At 40.8% G+C, this 18,060-nt stretch overlaps 1 protein-coding gene across 2 annotated transcripts in view; it reads right to left on the bottom strand.

Annotated features, from left to right (window-relative positions):
• Positions 1–5,391: 5,391 nt before the first annotated feature.
• Positions 5,392–18,060, bottom strand: part of PAK3 (p21 (RAC1) activated kinase 3) — a 276,680-nt gene continuing 264,011 nt past the window's right edge. For both annotated transcript variants that reach the window (XM_058658938.1, XM_004590198.2), the window contains 2 exons: positions 9,180–9,317; positions 5,392–5,947 (listed from right to left, as the gene is read on the bottom strand). In XM_058658938.1, the coding sequence (XP_058514921.1) occupies positions 5,858–5,947; positions 9,180–9,317 (228 nt within the window). In that variant the 3' untranslated portion in view covers positions 5,392–5,857. The remainder of the gene's footprint in view (positions 5,948–9,179; positions 9,318–18,060) is intronic.

Below are 18,060 nucleotides of genomic sequence, written 5' to 3'. Positions count from 1 at the left end.
TCTCCCTTCACCTTGAACATGTTTAGTTCCACTCTTCGTAGTCCCAGACATTAAAATGCATGGGTTCTGCCACCTTGTGCCATTTTTTAATTAAACTCTATAAAGTCCAGCACTGATTCATAGAAAAGGAGACGCCTGAGTACAGTTCTATTCTAGCAAGGGTGACAGCATATTTCTGATTTAGTAGCAAATACTGGCCACAGTTCAACAGAAAGCCAGACTTTACATGCAGAGTGTATGGAAAATGAAAACTGGGAACACTCAACAGAAAATAAGGGACATTAAATCAAAACCAGAACCAAACAGTTATGAATGAATTGGAAAGCTGCCACAACTTTTATCAACATCTCCAAATATTATTAGCCTTGTTGACTTGAGCTTTTCCACCATATTATGTAATTTTGTTGTTTAACTGCAATAGAAGAGACCCAGGCTTAAGCATGTAATTTTTGCCATGCTTTAAGCAAGCTGAATTTGCAAGGCAAACTACAACACCACAGAGTGTTGGAGATTTTGGAAATGCATTGGAAATCACATAGCTCAACATCATTGTTTTATAGATGAGGGAACAGCCATGGATAGGTTAAGGGAGTTGCCCAAGGTTACACAGCAAGTTATTAATAAAGCCAATACTATTGCAAGAATATGGGGAAAATCAGTGAGGGGGTGGGAATTTGGGGGGAATCCCAGACTCTATGGAATTGTACCATACAATTCAAAGTTCAAAAAAAGGGGGGGCAAATCTCCTTTCTAGGGTAGGGTTCCTTCCACTAAATCTGGCTCATTTTCTGTAGTTGCTGTTGATTTCCTGTTAGGTAGTAAATGCATCAGGTCAAACATGATGCTTGCCTTATTGCTGGTATTAGCAGACAGAATTAATCTGATGGCAGCTTACAAAGGAGACTGATGGCACTAACTTACGTCTATAAGTTTGTCTTGCAAGTTTACCCAAATTAACTGTCAGTAAATGCTACGAGTTGTATACTATATTTGAGCACATAATTGCGCACATGGAGGTGGTATTTCAATTCCTGCACTTGCAGATCCCATTAGACATTGTTTAATATTAAACAGACATTCTTGGTGCATGAGAAGCTGAGTTCATTTGGTCGCTAAAGAATGCAGATCAGAAAATGAATGAAAAAACAAAAACAAAAACAAACAAACAGAAAAGCCCCAAGATTATATCAGAAACAAACCTTTTATGGAAAATTCTTTCACGGGAAAAAACATTTCTATTATTTCCAAGGCTCCATTTATGTCCTTTCTAATCCACATGCAGATATATGTTCAGAATTGTGTGTTAAATTCCCTCCAAATCCCAGGCTCATTACACTGCCAGTTTACAAAAGCTGGATTTCAGTCTTCCAGCTCAGAGACTGGGAGATGCTTGTGTCATGCCTTGGCTTAACTGAGTGCTAACTGCGAGTAGCTCAGAAAAGGAGCAGTTGATTCAACCCAGGATGGCAGTGCAAAGACTTCCATATACTTGTTTACATCAATGGCCAATGAAAAGGCTGTGAGATCTCTAGGTATAGGGTCTGCTTTTGTGAAACAAAGTAACATTTGAAGCCACTCCTTCATTTTTTAAGTCCTCACCTAAAAATTCCTTGATGAATTAGAAGGAAACTCCTCTGTTTGGTAGATAGACTCCTCCTTAAAAATCATAATTACTGTAAACAGTCTATAAATAAGTAGTATACAAAGGCCCACGGAGACCATCTTCAGTCAAAACTAACAGGACTACAACTGAGTGGCAACAGGCAGAAACAGTTCTGAATATTATCTGCAGTTATTTCAGAGTCAACTATTAAATACACCAGAACATTTATTGAAAGGAGTGGGACTAGACTATCGATTGTTTAAAAAGGAATCCATCCTATCTAAATGAAAGAATATCTTGTTAGACAAGGAAATGGTGGGAGCTGGGGATTTTCTCTCTCCATTCTTCCAAAAGGCAACCTGAAATACAGTTACAGTGATCCAGAAAAGTGTTAGTGAAAGCAGATTAATAATAGGGAGATAATTAAATGGCCACTTCTCCAATCTACGGCAATCAAAACAGACACCTGGATGCCATACCAGAGCAGAGGGCAGCCTGTTTTAAGGCAGGAGAATATGTTTGGAGTTCTAGCGGTGACATCTCCCTAGCTTTAACTTACAGATAGTAGTCTCCTAAGAAAGCACGTGCCATACCTGAGCGTGTGCCAACCTCAGCACCCAGGCAAATATAAAGCCTATGCAAATAATTGTAACTAGCAAATATCTGTGCCCTGCATGCTCTGGGCTCTGGCCAGAAGGCAACTGCTTCTGATATCTTTCCTATGAGTCTATAGTTCCCTTTCTGATATTTATTTATTCTAAACCAATATTATAACAACATCAAAGAAAAAATTCAAAGAAAAAATTTCACATAATCCCACCACTTTACCATAACTGATTTCAATAATCTGTGTTCCCAGTCTTTTGTCCATATGCACACTTATTTTTACATAGCTTTAATTCCCATTTATGTTCTTCAAAAAGGATTTTATAGAATCTCTGAGAACTGGCAGCCTCATTAGAAACAATCAATCAATTGAGCAAAGGAATATAATTATTTACACGATCTTTGAGCTGAGAAATATCCTTTATAGACAAACATCTCGAACTATCAAAACAGTTATACAGACAACAGGAAGCAATTTCATATTTTTTTCTTTTAGCAATGGAATGTGCTTCACAGGGGAGGGATAGATGTGAGGATCAGGTGGTTAAACTCAAATATTAGGGTGCAATTCACAAGCCTGAAAGAAATCTGAATAACACAAAGAATAAATACTTGAGTTAAATCTTCTTATATGACTTGGCCATCCAGTAGCCAAAATGGAAAGTGGACGCACAAATATTTACAATGACACATAGACGAGATCAGCAAGAACGAAGTCATTACCCACCATGGTGACTGATTTGAGGGGACAGTGTCATCCAAAAATCCTCATGGGATTATGACAACGCACCGGATCCTTGCTACTTTAGTGTTCTCTTCTTTCTTATATAAATATTCTCTACTGTGCTTCTCACCCTTCCCTGACTTTCCCACTGCCCTATACTTATTCTCAGAACATTTTGAAATCAACATTCGATGATGTGCCCTCATTATCTCAGGGCACACTAGCAACATTAAAGATCTGATTAAACTCACCTGAGTCAAGATGAGTTTTTTTAAAAAAAAAATCCAAGGAAAGGGAATAAACAATGAACAAACCATTTGAAGTTCAAATGAACCAAACGTGAATCCTTCAGCATCATTTTTGGCACGAGAAATAGCTTTCCCTCTAATACTTATTAGCAATATACGTGACTCTCCAACATAGGGAAGGGACTTTAGAAGCTGTTTTTATTCTTAAAAAAATCAAATAGATACAAATTTGTAAAAGTAATGCTGATTGAGATATATTATCAGCAAATCTTGCTACACAGGGATGGTAAGGAAGTACCTGGCTCCCTCATTGTTAATATGCTGAAGCCAAAGCATGAAGAGCAGCCATTTCTCTGCCAACGGTGATCTGAGGGATCTCTGCTCCAACGTCTCCAAAACAACAACAAAAGGCCTCCATAACACTAATAGATGCAAATTGTTAGCTAGGGCTTCCCAACCAAGTTTTGATCTCCACTGACAGGGCATAGCCATCAGTGCAATCAGTTCTATTTGCACCCCAGTTATTTCACTGAATTCCCTGGTACTATGAGTGAGAAATGATTTTAAAATGTATTTAATTTTAAAGGAAAAATTAAGATTTATTTGTCTCTGTCTCTCTCTCTGTCTCTCTCTGTCTCTCTCTCATTAGAGTAGTATGACAAAAAGTTTCAGGCTGAGACACCTTTTTGCAAATTACAACTTAGTATGTTTCCACTTAATATTATCCTTTGATTTTTTTCTTATCACATTTATTCTTTTATCCCACTGTGGAAATTTTTGGGGAGTGATGTGATCAAGCCCCTTCAAACTTTTGTAGCCTGAAGAAAACTATAGGAAACTAAAAAATCCATCACTGGTGTTGCCTCCTAAACATAAACACCTGTACTATGTGGTTAGTAGGAACTGTGAAGAACATGCTTGCATTTTAAGGAATGGGTAGATGGATCTTAGATGGACAGATGTACCTTGGCAGCGAAGGAGAGAAATCTGTCATTGAACTCTTTCCTCCTCTTGCTGAATGTAGATACATTCTATTCTGTTTTCTTATATGCTACAAATCACAATGTCTTCTCCAGCACAAATTCGGTTTTCAAAGGCTTAGAGAAACAACTTTCCAGAAATAATGAAATTGACAGTACACCCAAAAAAGAAACAATCTCTTCTACACAGATACCCTCCATATAATCTTCTACTCTCACAAGAAGCAGGGAGTACCAATGGATTTTTAATGAATAGGGAATTTAATAAATGGTGAAATAGTCAAATTTTGGTATTTTCCCCAAGCCACAAAAGGAATTCAGTTGGACCGACATTTCCTAGAATATATGATTGCAAATAAAAAACACTTTTTAGTGAAGAGTTTTCACATCTTCGGGAACATTCTTTTGGAATTCAAAAGGTCAAGAAACTAAGCGTTAAGTACAGCACACCCTGAAACAGAAGTTAGTGATACACAGGGAAAATGATAGCAAGTACTTAGAGCTGTTGATTTGAATGTAGCTTTCACTGATTCATTTCTATTTTAGTTGTAAGGTGTAATGAATGGTCAAGGTAAATCATTTTTAGCGTAGGAAATGTTGGTGGAAGGATCCATTTCCTCCTGATGTGCCTATTTTACAATGCATATGTTTCACAAACACAAGAGAGGATTAAATCAGGTCTTGTTAGCTTTGTTTACTTAATGTCCAACAAGGATTTCAGTATTATACACATATCTTGTTTTCCTTTTGGCTCTCAGAGAAAGTTCCATCTTTGTTGAAATACGGCTTTTTCCTGTCAGGATTTCCTAGGTTCTGGACCAGGAGTCCCCCCACAGGGATGCCACAGTTTCAGCACGTGCTTCTTCAGGGCTTATGAAGGATAAAAGTTGGCTTATCTGAGATAGCCACTACTCCATAAGCATCTTTGTGGAAATTTGACAGGATTTCACCATTTGAGCTTGATTTAGATAGACAGTTTTTAAAAGCCCTTCCTCCAAATACATCATCCTCTCTGCTTTTGGAAAATGTCTTAAAAGAAACCTTTTCCAATACAAATGCAGAAAATCAGGTACACAAACCAAGCCACCACTACAGAAGAAGAATAAAAAATTGCAACTCTATTAGGGCATGGACTTCCACATGTTCACCCAGTACTTGTTCTGTTTTTTTATTTGTTTGTTTGCTTTTTTCTGTTTTTATTTTTGCTTTTTTTCTGTTTTCTTTTTTAAAAAAAAAACATTTTGACATTTTTTTCCTGGACATCTAATGACAATGCAAGTGAAAAACATCACATTGGGTACGGAGTTTTGAAGGAGGTTCGAATGCGAGAGGGGCTACTCTAACTTAAAAACAAACACAACACTATGAAGAGGGAGTGTGCATCTTTGAGAAACCTTTTTCTTCAAAGTGGATGCACAAAATGAGGGGATTCACTACTGGCTCTTTCGCTTCACGGTGAGAGTGACCACTAGATGGTCACTTCGACATTGCTGCCCTTTGGGGCTGCTATTCAGGCTTACAAATAAAGTACATAATCTGTGGGAGTAGGAAAAAGGCTTTATAAGAAGTTTCTATTCGTTTGAAAGTTAAGGAACCCCAAACCCATTTGACTGTCTCTTTTTCCATCTTTCCTGGAGCAGAGCTTGATTTCAGTCTTAACTCATGAGGGAGATGGTGAGGGGTAAGGCTTGCAGTCCTAGCGGCTGCTGTTCTTAATCGCTTCCTTTGCAGCGATAATCAGAGGAGTCAGGCTGGATAGAGGCTTGGCTAATTTTAAAAATGGATGCTGCAAGACAAGGGGAAAAAACACAGGAATTATTGGAATTGCTTTACATTTTCAAACAGTCCATTTTCATTAAATTGTATTTTGAGCACTCAAACATGATCCAATTAAAACATGGTCTTGCTCTTGTCCCTCCAATGGTTTTGGAAACTAACTAGTGCACTGCTAAACTCTAAGTAGGGATCTTGGAAACGCACATTGTATTCAAAATGTTATTTCTTTGCTTAAAATTTTTGTTAGCAGTAATTGCACACATTTATGGGCTACCTGTGATATTTCAGTACATATATCTAGTGTATGATCAAAAGAGATGATCAGGACCTAGTGAGGTAGCCTAGTGGCTAAAGTCCTCGCTTTGCACACTCTGGGATTAGACCGGTTCTAATCCCGGTGGCCTTGCTTCCCATCCAGCTCCCTGCTTGTGGCCTGGTCATTTAATTCCTTTCAGATTTCATATCCTTTTAGTTTTAACACATCATCAGCTTTCTGGAAATAACTCTCCAATCTACATTATGTGATCTGATCTCTTTACAGAATGGTGGTTGAGTACTTCAATTGCCTGTTGGATATTTTCTCTAGATAGCTTTTCCATTGTATCAAATTCAACATATATAAAGTTATGTTAAAGTCTACTAAACAGGGTACACACCCTTGTGTGTGATGTAAGCTACACGAGGTGTGGAATCACAGCACCTGTATTCAGTCCTCATATCTGTTTACCATAATGGCTAAATGAGGTGAGATTCCCTTGTAAGCAACTTAGCAGTGAAGAAATGCTACCCTGTACATCCATTATCACTTGTCTATCTTGTAAAATGGAACACAAGTGCTTGGTTTAATATTCTAATGTGACTTTTGTCTTTCTGTCCCTAATGTTCTGTATGAAATGAGTTACCTAGCATTTTTTTCTAATGTTTCTTACATTTATCTCTTGCTTTTTCTAACTCAAGCCTAATCAACTTAAGCTCATACTATGTACTTCCAGAATAACCTTCTTTTTTTTTTAGATTTATTTTATTTTTATTACAAAGTCAGATATACTGAGAGGAGGAGAGATAGAGAGGAAGTGGAGCTGCTGGGATTAGAACCAGCGGCCATATGGGATCAAGGCGAGGACCTTAGCCACTAGGCCACGCTGCCGAGCCCCAGAATAACCTTCTTAGAAAAGCTTTCATCATGTTTGTCCCTCAGATACATTCAGAACTTTCACAAATCTTACAGACAAAATTTATAACCTAATGATTTATAACCTGATGTTCAAAGCCCTCTGTGGTATTAACTCTGGTAGCTGCCAGCTCTTTACTTTAGCTACACTTTAGAGTTCCATTCCCTTAAGCATTTCTTGCCCAGCTTTGGCTGTACGGACACACTTACATCCGAAACCCTTTCTCTTCTATTCCAACTGCTGAAACAGATCTGTACTTCAAGGCCCAGTGGGCCTCTTTCCTGTTCACAGACGTTTTCTGTCTGTTCTAGTCAACAGAGCTGTTTCTCTAACCAATCCTGTTATGTACTATTTGAACAGCCACTGGGTTTGAATGAGTTTCCAAATAGCCTTCTGTTAACTTTTTTGTGTTTATCCAGAAAGATTGTGACATTCTTGAGAGCAGGAGTCACGCTTTTCATGGGGTTTTGTATCACCCATCGTGCTTATGCTGAGAAAAAGTGAGTCCCATACATACCGACTGGTGGATAGAGAATAATCTTAGGCCATAGATAAAGGCACAGAGATATCCAAGGGCAGTGTCTAATGGTGTGAATGTCAAATATCTCTCCTTTAATCTCTAAAAATGGGCAAGTACGGATTACTTTCAAAGAATGCAGTTAAAGACTTAAGAACTTATTGATGTGTAATGATTAATGATTACTAGGATAAAATGAAAGGATTCAACAAAACCATTTGATTTAGACTCAAAATACAGTTTTGCATCAGTTATCTGACTAATTTCTATTAAATTATTATTGGGGGATGACTTAACTAGATAACGAATTTAATGATTTCTTTACCTATAGAACTATATCACAAGAATCCATGCCTTTGCCTTTCCCCTCTGCTCCATGAAATGGCACAACAGGAATGTGTACAAGGGTACAAGGGTGAGCATGAGAGTTGCCAGGAAGGGTGAAAAGATGTGGAAATGAAACCCTCAGAAATTGTTTTTTTCTCATCTATAATTTGTGATGGGGTTAACCAGAGAGAGGATCACTAAAGGGCCTTTCCAGCTGTGCCAATTTCGATGCCGCTGATCATCTATGAAATGATCACAGGTAGCAGAAAACAGGTGTGTAGCTTCTTCAATTCCTCCAAATATGTTTAAACCAGGTAATTTATGTTGGGAACAGACTTCATTGAGACGGCTACAACAGTCTGAATCTTTGGTTAATACTATATATAAGCAAATGTCATATCTTCAGTTAGCTTATGTGATCAAAATCACAGAAAGAAGAGCGATCACCATTCTTAGATGTGAAAGAGTTTGCTACCTGTCTTTGTTGAACAGTTCCCAGTTGTGACGTTATATGTATTGTAATCCTGATTTAGGTGTGAAGTGTGGGGAGAAAAATCATCCAGTCCAAGGCTCAGAGGCCATCTTACCGATTCAAGAGCTGTGTGTCTTAGTTTCCACATCTTTTAAAATGAACATTAACATTCACCCCATTTACTTGTTGTAAGAATTAAACGAAATATTTTATGTAAAGAATTTGGCATAGAATAAACATTGACTGTCATACAGGCTAATCATGAGAGCTGTAAAAGGGACAAATGGTTGCAGAGGTATTCACCACTGGACAGTACTCACCCATGCAAGCAGGTGCCTGGAATTTGATATCACAAGTAAAGGGACTTTAACCAATAAAGTATTAGAGTAACAATTGCATGAAAATAATTACAGAATTATGTAGAAAATTACCTCCTGCCCAGAACACCCCAGCATATAACATCCAGGGGACATAAGTGAAGTTTAGAACAAACAGAAACACCAGAAGGTCACACTGGTGACCTTAAAATAAAGAATCCAGAAAGAACAAGAGTGACGTCTTCTCAACAGAAAGAAGACATATTAATCAACCACGTATTTGAGGTATGCCCATACATATGTGCCTGTGGTCAAAATCTAATTGTAATATTCTGAGCATAGCTAAACAGCTCATCACATAACTCCCTTACTACTACACATTGAGGTGAAAAATGTTAATATAATTACTGTTCGTAATTGTCTTATTTTATTATTACCTGCAAAAGTTCCTTGGCAGATCCTCGCCTATCCACATCCATCTCAAGACAGCGATTTAAAAAGTCACGGAATACAGCTGACAGTCTCTCAGGATTCTGGAGCTCTGGGGTTCCATTAGTGGCTATCAGATATAATGCCTACAGAAAAAGGTTCAAAAAACCAATTCACTAAATGCATATTGGGATCGTGGTGGGAACAGTTGGCACAAATCCAGTTACTTCTGCCTAAAAATTCCACTTTAAATAAAATTGACATCTATTTCAAAGTTTCTGTAGCATTTAGAAGTTGTTAATCTTGAGAGTAACTGACAGCAACTTCATAGATGAGAACAAAATCCATCCTTTAAAACACAAACCTGGAAAATAAGGTTATAAAATAAAGTTATAAGAGTTGAGCCAAGAAAAATGCATATTTGATTATGCATGATTAAGCACCTAGGAAATTAAGCCAAAGGATTAATTCTGTGAATGCATTATTCTGAAGAGCTGGGGAACAACTGCACATCCAATCATGTTGACCTGAGTATAACCTCGGTAAAGTGAAACAGAAAAGTGACTGCAATTTGCCAAGTTCTTATCTTGTTTTAATAATATTTGTGAACAGATATGGGATGAAGAAAGAAGATGATAGAATTAGTACAAAGAATGAGAGAATAGCGATGTCTTCATGAGAGACAAACTGTACAGCCAAGAACTCAAATACTTTTGTGCCATGGCAGCTGAATCCCTATTTATTTTAGTTAGATTTCCCATGAAGATTTCCTTACGAGAGTAAACATGAAAAAATTGATTTTAGTAGCCTTGGAACCCAACAATCATGCATCTGATGTTAAACAAGTAAGCTACTAATAATTGTATGTACATCTCAGAGGTTTTTGTTGTGTGAGGTCACAACCAAGTGTAGTAACAAGATTACGATCCCTAGCCTTAAAGACAGAGGGTTGGACTTTGGGCCATGATTAATTCACATAGGTAAATTCATCCTTCGAAGGTTCTTAAGAGCCATGAAAATGTTGGCCTCCCGAAAGAGTATCCATTGCATACCAGGCATTAGATATTGGGAATTGGATAAATAATAGAGTGACTTTGTTTCCAAAGATCACAGAATTTAGTGAGGGAAAGAAGCATTCAGAAGAGTTAAAATACACAGCAAGAAAAGAGCTAATAAAAGGATTTAGAGTTGTATACAGGATGAAAATTTACATCAGAGTTCAGAGAAAGCTTCATAGAGGAGTTTGGCATTTAAGGAATTTCCTTTGGAGATGCTGTCAATAGGGTTATGCTTGCTCATGTGACCAGTCCCATAAATGTTAGAAAGACATGTTTCTTCCAGAACTTGCTTGAGTTTTACAGCAAGTTATTATCACCCCCTTTCCCAACAATGGATCATATATTATTACAAATATCTTTATCAAATTCCTTTTGCAGGCCAATTTTCATCAGCTGGTGAGGACATGTCTTTCCAACAAGAAGGATGATCAAATGTATTGGCTGTGTTATGCATCATGAAACAAAATCATGGAGAAGGGCTTGTTGAACATGGGGTTCATGGGCTACCCCAAGAGTTTCTAATTCAGCAAATCTGGAGAGAGCCCAAAGAATTGACATTCTATCAAGTGCTCTGTTAATGAGGATGGTGCTTGGGCCACACTTTGAGAACTGCTTTAATCTTCCTAACTAATCAAGAGATGGCTTAAACAAGAGATTTGCAGAATTATCTGCACAATAGAATCACCTGAAGAAATTCCAAAACTCTCCATATTCAGTTCTCATTGTCAGACTGATTAAAAATCTCTGGGGGAGAAACGCTTCCAGGTGGGAAGCTGTGCTGGTTATTCCACTCTGCAGGCACATGAACTCCTAGCTGGAGATCAGCAGTTGACCCCAGAGTTGCCTCTGAATCTGCCTCATCAGCACACCAAACATAAGTTACACAGGTCCACCTACGGAGATGCTCTTGCATACCAATGTGAGAATTAAAATGTCAGGTGCTTGTACAGAATTCAATGAATTCTTTGGATTTTTCCCCCTACTTCATTAAAACAACCTACACATAAACCCACCTGTATCCAAAGGCACACTTTTTTTCTCCCTCCCTCCTCTGTTGTTTAGACATTTTCATTCATTTATTTTTAATTTATGAGAGAGACAGAGACAAGCATCTCCCGTCCAGTGGATCACTCTCCAGATGTCAATAATAGCCAGGTCTGGAACAGATTGAAGTCAGAGGCAAGGAATATAGTCCAGGTCTCCCACATGGGTAATAGGGGCCCACATACTTGAGCAATCATCTGCTGCCTCTCAGGAATATGCATTAGTAGGAAGTTGGAATCAATAGGGAATGGAGGTGGGACTTGAATCCTGGCACCCTGTATGGGTTCAAGACTTCGATAGTAACCTCTTAACTGCCAGGTCAATTGTCACTTTTTCTCTCTTTCCTTTTACTTTTCTAAAAGTTTATTTGGATAGAGAGAGACAAATAGAAAATCTTCCATCTGTTGATTCTCTCATGAAGTGGCTGCAACAGTCAAGGCCAGGCCAGGTGGAAGAGTCAGCAACTCCTGAGACTGTCATGTGGGTGACAAGGGCCCCAGCACTTGGGTCATCATCTTCTCCATCCCAGGTGCACTAGCAGGAGGCTTCATCAGAATCCGAGCATTTTGGATTTGAATCAGATGGAAGATTAATGTGCTGTGCCATAATCTCTAGCTTTCTTATTTTGATTTTAAATTCCTTCATTGAGTAAACAAGATTAAATGGCAGCTATTAGAATTTTCATACTGAAATACAAGTTAGTGACAACTCCTGTCTTGACAAAAAAAGGAGATGGGGTGGAAAAAAGGATGTGCAAACTGCTTCAAAGAATTGCTGATCTGGCTAAACTAAGATGATGCAAAACCAGAACAAATATATTAAGTTTAGACAATGTATTTTAGTTCTTGGACAAGTCATACTTGTCCTCACAAACCATCAAGTGCCTTTCTTAAGAGAGAACTGGTTGCTGCAAATCACATTTGTTGCCTAGTCCTAAACACATCTTTTTAAAAAATAATAATTCATTTTTACGTAGTTGAGAGTGATGCGTGCCCATGTGGACCATCAATTAGGGTGGGGAGCGTCGAGGAATGTGGGAAAATGGATGAGATAATTACCTCCAATCTCATTTTTTTCTTCCTGTATCTGGGGAAAGTGGGGAAAGAAGGGCAGAGGGCCATAACCAGCAGCCCAACTGCATCAATACCCCGGAATGGGGGATAGTCATCTGATGTCATCCCAGGGTCCCCAATGTGGAGCATGTTCTGAGAGTGCTGCTTAATTGGTTTTGATTTTTTTTTTTGAGATGCTATTGATTTCATTGCTCCAGGGATGAGGAAATCCTTCCAAAGTCTATTTGCCGATATAGTCTACCTAAGGGTCTTGATTAGCCTAGATATTTGCTGTCAAAGCTTGACTGGGAGAGCTGTCCAATTTTTTCTGCCCCCTGTGGTACCAGATATCCTCTGCAGGCCTCAATGAACTGGCTGCCATGTTCTCTAAGAGCACCTTGGCATGCTGTCCATTCCACAGGCCTCAGTAACCATGGAAACCCATTCTGACAGATGCACTCATGATCCTGTGATTTTTCACCGTGGTTGGAATTCTGAGTCTAGTGATCCAGTTGTGGGGGCGGGGGGATCCCTAAAAACCTCACCGGAGGTAACCCCAACCTGATTCCTATGTGTGCCAGCTAGTGTGGAGTCTAGCTCAGTCCATCCCCCACATCAGCCTACACACACAATGGTGGCTGTAGTTATCCAGGTCAATTCTGTCCCCAACGTTACCTCATACCAAATCAATGGATGCTATGGCCCAGACAAACCCCACTCACCACATACTCAGTTCTTATGCACACCAGCAGGAGCTGCTGCCTAGTTGGAGTGATCCCCTAAAACCCCACTAGACCTGTTCACAGCCTGGGTTCCAATTCATGTCAGTATGTACAACAAACTGGTCCAGTGTGTCCCACATCCTATTCGGCTCTTGTACCTGTCAATGGGCTTGCCCCCCCCATTCCTGGGTCTTACATGTGCTGTGGGAGCTGTGGTCTGGACTGGTATTACTTGCCTTACCTTGGCATTCACCAGTAGGTGCTGTAGCCTGGCTTGGTCCAGCCTGCCCCAAGTCCTGGCTCATGTTGGCAGATGCTGCAGCTTAGCCCGACCCAGCCAGTCTCCAGTCCCAGGACTACTGAGAAAAGGCTGGTATTGTGGCTCAACCAGGCCTGTCCTGCACCCCATCCTGGTTCTAACATCTGCCACTGGGTGCCTTGAACCGGCCCAGCCTGGCCAACCCCAAGACCTGATCCACATATGTGTGGATCTGCTACATAGTGAGCTGTTCCTAGTGGGTTGCTCCCAGCCTTGGTTCTTGCACTCACCTGCAGGGACTGTATCCTGACAGAAGAGTTCCCCAAACTCTTCTATCAGGTCACCTCCCAGTGGCAGATCTCACACACACTGGTGGGTTCTTGGCCCACTCTGACTTGGCCAACACTCTTGTGACCCTTATAATTGGGTGCTACAGCCCAGCCCAGCCCTAGACCCAGCTCTTGCACGCTTCAGCGACCTAGAGCAGCAGCACATCATAGACCCATTCTGGCTTTTGCGAGCACCAGTGGGTGCCAGACCCTAGAGTCCAAACCCATGCCAAGGGATACTGCAGCAGCGTCTAACCCAGTTTGCTGCCCCCTTTCTGGTTCTTGTGCTCACTGGTAGGAACTATAGCCCAGCAAGGGCATCCTCTAAGCTCCCCGTCCAGGCTCGCTCCCAGTCACAGAACTTGTGTGTGCTGTTGATTGCTCTGACCCAGCCCAGCATAATCCATCGCTCATCTTTGCCTTTGCCATCAGATGGTGTAGCCTGACCTGGCCTGCTCCCCTTCCCAACTTTCGTTGGTGGGTACTGCAGCCTAGCCGTGCCCAGCCTGTCCTCACCCCTGGCTTTCATGCAAACTGGTAGGTGTGATAGCCTAGCCTAGCCTGTCGTGGCCCATACCCCAGCCTGGCTCCCATGCATGCCAGTGTGCTGTGGTTTGGCCAGGCCCTGCCGAGAACTACCCTCACATCTGCTGTCAAGTCGAGCTGCCTTGCCCGGCTCGACCAACACCCAGCCCTGACTCATGCACTCACCCAGAAGGAGCTATGGCTCACCAGGAGAGTTCCCCAACTAGGTCCACTCCCACACCCAGATCTCATGTGTGCCAGGTAGGGATATTAGACCCTTACCTGGTACAGTCTGCCCCCTAGTGTCGGCCTTTGTGTGTGCTGGTGGATGCTGTAGCCTGGCCTACTCACACTCAATTCTTGGGTATGAGTGTGGGTGCTACAGCCTGAACGAGCTAGACCTGTTCCCAACCCCAGTGCTTATAGGTGTTGGTGAGTTCCATGGTCATGCCTAGTTCAGCCTATTACCACCTTCAGCCCTCAAGCAAATCAGCTGGTATGGCAGTCCCACAGGGGTGTGAGCCCACAAATCCCCCGCAGAACCTGCTCCCAGACCTGGTTCTCTCATGAGCTGGTTAGAGTCATGGCCCAGCCTAACATGGCCAATACCCTGCCCTGACACTCACTGGTGGGTATGGTGGTTGAGCCCTACCAGGCAGGGCTTTCCTGTGCACTGGTAGGCACTGGGCAATACCAACCCCCTACATGGGCAGGTGTATTGGTTTGGCCCCAAAAGTTTCTTCCAGTTTCCCTCTCTAAACTACCTGGTCTCAGATTCCTCATTTACCTACAAGTGTAATAGTCTGGTGGAAGTCCCAGAAGTCACTCTTCACTTGTCACATTCTCCCTCATCAATCCCCCCTCCCACACATCTGCAGATCTGTTTATTTGAGCTATCCACAGCCCCCCATGACCATGAGTGTGCAGATCCCCAAGCCCAGTTCTCCGGCAGTGTGCTGTGCCAGCCTGGGTCCTTACCTGCCTAGCCAGTGCCTGCACATGCTCACACGTGGGTCTCCCAACCCTGTCTAATGGTGTGCAGGCATTTGTCCCCACATAGCTTTAAAAAATATATATATAACAGGTGACTATGCTGGCACACTGCTATAGTTAACACAAATTTGGCATTAACCAGGCCCAGGATGCCCGCAGCTATTAGCTGTTTTTCTCCCAAGCAGTGTAACACTTTCCTAGGTACAATGCAACCTAGGCAGCTGCCCATAGCTGTGGCTAAACCCCTCTTATTTCAGCTGGCTACAACTCCTCCCAATTGTTTTTGCTTGCCTTTTTTTTTTTTTCCTTGGACTAACTCCAGAATGAAACATACTTAATTTCCTCATTTCTCCCATTTACCTGGACCTTTCCCCTTTCCCAAGGTCTGTAAGTATGGTGTACTATCTTCATTTTTTCACCTTTATTTCTTAATTTTCAGTTAAATATATTCTACTCTTCTTCCTCCAAGTACGTACAGTTTTTCTACCAAAATCCCTCTCATCTCACTTCAATTCTCACCTAATTACCTCAGGAAACGTGTGCCTCTTTTTCATTCCATTTATGAATTCAAAAAAATTGACCTTAACCATGGTTGTTAGGCCTGAGTTGTTCTAGTGATACAGTGCATTAAGAGAAAAGAAAGTCCTATAATTTGAAGTAAATTCAGAAGTAATAAGAAACAAAGGCCACGGACCTCTAGAGTGCTTCAAGGAAAACAATTCTCTTCAGAATTTCTCCAAAAAAATCTGGTGGTGTTTTGTGTTGGGGGAGTTGGGCTGATGGTAGGGTACTTCGGTTGGTAGGCTAACAGTTAACTCCTGTACTGGTTAATTAGCTTTGATTTGTGTACACTCTCTCATTCTCAAATCTGGAAGTCAAATGGAAGTTGGCCTTTCATTCAATAAACATATCATGCTTTTTGTGTTTAAGAATTCTTCACATATATTATTTCAAAGCTTGCATATCAGTTCCTTATGTGGATGTGCCAATAATTACTACTGTTGGGCTGATCAAAAAAATTAAAATTCACGTACTAAGAGAAAGGTAGAATCGGTACTGGGCCTTGTCATTTGTTGATGCACATGCAGTGGTCAGCATGCCCAGATGCACATGGGGCTCATGACAGTCAGCTCATCTAGGCCAGCAGAGGGTATCGAGTTCCACGTCAGAGGATAGAAAGCAGAACAACTCTTCTGGCAAAGCTTTGGAAATAAGTCTCTGAGTGTGTGGATGCACTAAGGTAGACTTTATCAACTGCTAGACCTTGGAACTCAGTCCTAAAGCAATGAAACCAACAAATTCCCACAACTATCAAAGCCAGTCAGATAACACCCTCAGAACATTCTTCCTCATATTGGGGTTACTAAGGTGACATTAAGTGGCTGTCACCTACCCCTGGATGCTGAAGTAGTTTGGCAACAAAGAGTGATGTCCTCACCATCCCTGCCCTCTCTGTAGATACAAGAGAAAAAAGTAGGAGACATTTGTCCCACATACCATCCCAACTATGTAAACAACATTAAAAATGAAATGAATTTCTTTAAAAAGTTAGAAATACACAATAAATTCTCTCTCAATGAGAGGACTACTGATGACTTAATTTTAAAATATATTTTTAAAGGTTTTCCAAATTTTCTATAATGAACACAATTACTTTTTTTTTTGAGTGAGATTCATTTATTTTTTATCTGAGAGGCTGATTTACAGAGAGAGAAGGAGAGAGAGAGATCTTCTGTTGGTTCACGCCCCAGATGACTGCAATGGCCAGAGCTGAGCCAATCCTAAGCCAGGAGCAACTTTTACGTCTCTTACATGGGTGTAGGAGCCCAAGGAATTCAGCCATCTTATGCCACTTTCCCAGGCTGTAGGCAGGGAGCTGGATTGGGAAGTGAAGCAGCCAGGATTCAAATCAGTACCCATATGGAATATTTTAATGCAGGAGGAGGACTGCCTGCTATGGCACCATGCCTGCCCTATTCTTTTTTTTTAAATTAATTAATTAATTTATTTTTATTACATTGCATTATGTGACAAAGTTTTATAGGTACTGGGATTCCCCCCACCACTCCCCAAACCCTCCCCCCATGGCGGATTCTTCCACCTTGCTGCATTGCCACAGTTCAAGTTCAATTGAGATTCTTTCATTGCAAGCATATACCAAGCATAGAGTCCAGCATCTTATTGTCCAGATAAGTTCAACAGCTTCTTGGGGAGACCATCTCTGGTCTGAACGTAGAGCCAGTAGAGTGTCATCCCGATCTATTAAAAGCCCCAACATAACATCAGCAACAATTTATAACGTCATGGAATTAGTGGACATAGTATTGAGTAACCGATATGTTAAAAAAAATGCAAGTTCTTAGCCACATGAGGTTGAGATAATATTACATTTTACAGGTACTATTTTTCATATTGACATCATTTCATCTTAAATTAAGGCAAACACATGGTATCTAACCTTTTGGGATTGGCTCATTTCTCTTAGCATTATGGTTTCCAGTTGGGCTCATTTGGCCACAAAGAACTGCATTTTGCTTTTTTAATAGCTGAATAGTATTCCATGGAGTAGATGAACCATAGCTTTCTCATCCAGTCTTCTGCTGATGGGCATTTCCATTGCTTCCATGTTTTTGCAATTACTGATTGTGCTGCTATGAACATAGGGGTGCATGTTGGTTTCTCGTGAAACAGGTGTTTTGGATATATTCCTAGGAGTGCTATTGCTGGATCATCTGGTATGTTGATTTTGAGTTGTTTGAATGTTCTCCATACTGATTTCCATAGAGGCTGTACCAACCTGCAGCCCCACCAGCAGTGGAGTAGGGGTCCCTTTTCCCTGCAACCTCGCCAACAAGTGTTGTTGGTGTTTTTATTTCATGTGGGCCAATCTTACTGGCATTAGGTGGT

The sequence above is a fragment of the Ochotona princeps genome, chromosome X (genome assembly GCF_030435755.1).
Source record: "Ochotona princeps isolate mOchPri1 chromosome X, mOchPri1.hap1, whole genome shotgun sequence".
In the NCBI taxonomy this organism is placed as follows: Eukaryota; Metazoa; Chordata; class Mammalia; order Lagomorpha; family Ochotonidae; genus Ochotona; species Ochotona princeps.
The sequence above is the reverse complement of the archived record's forward strand: the minus strand, read 5'-3'. Positions and strand labels throughout refer to the sequence as shown.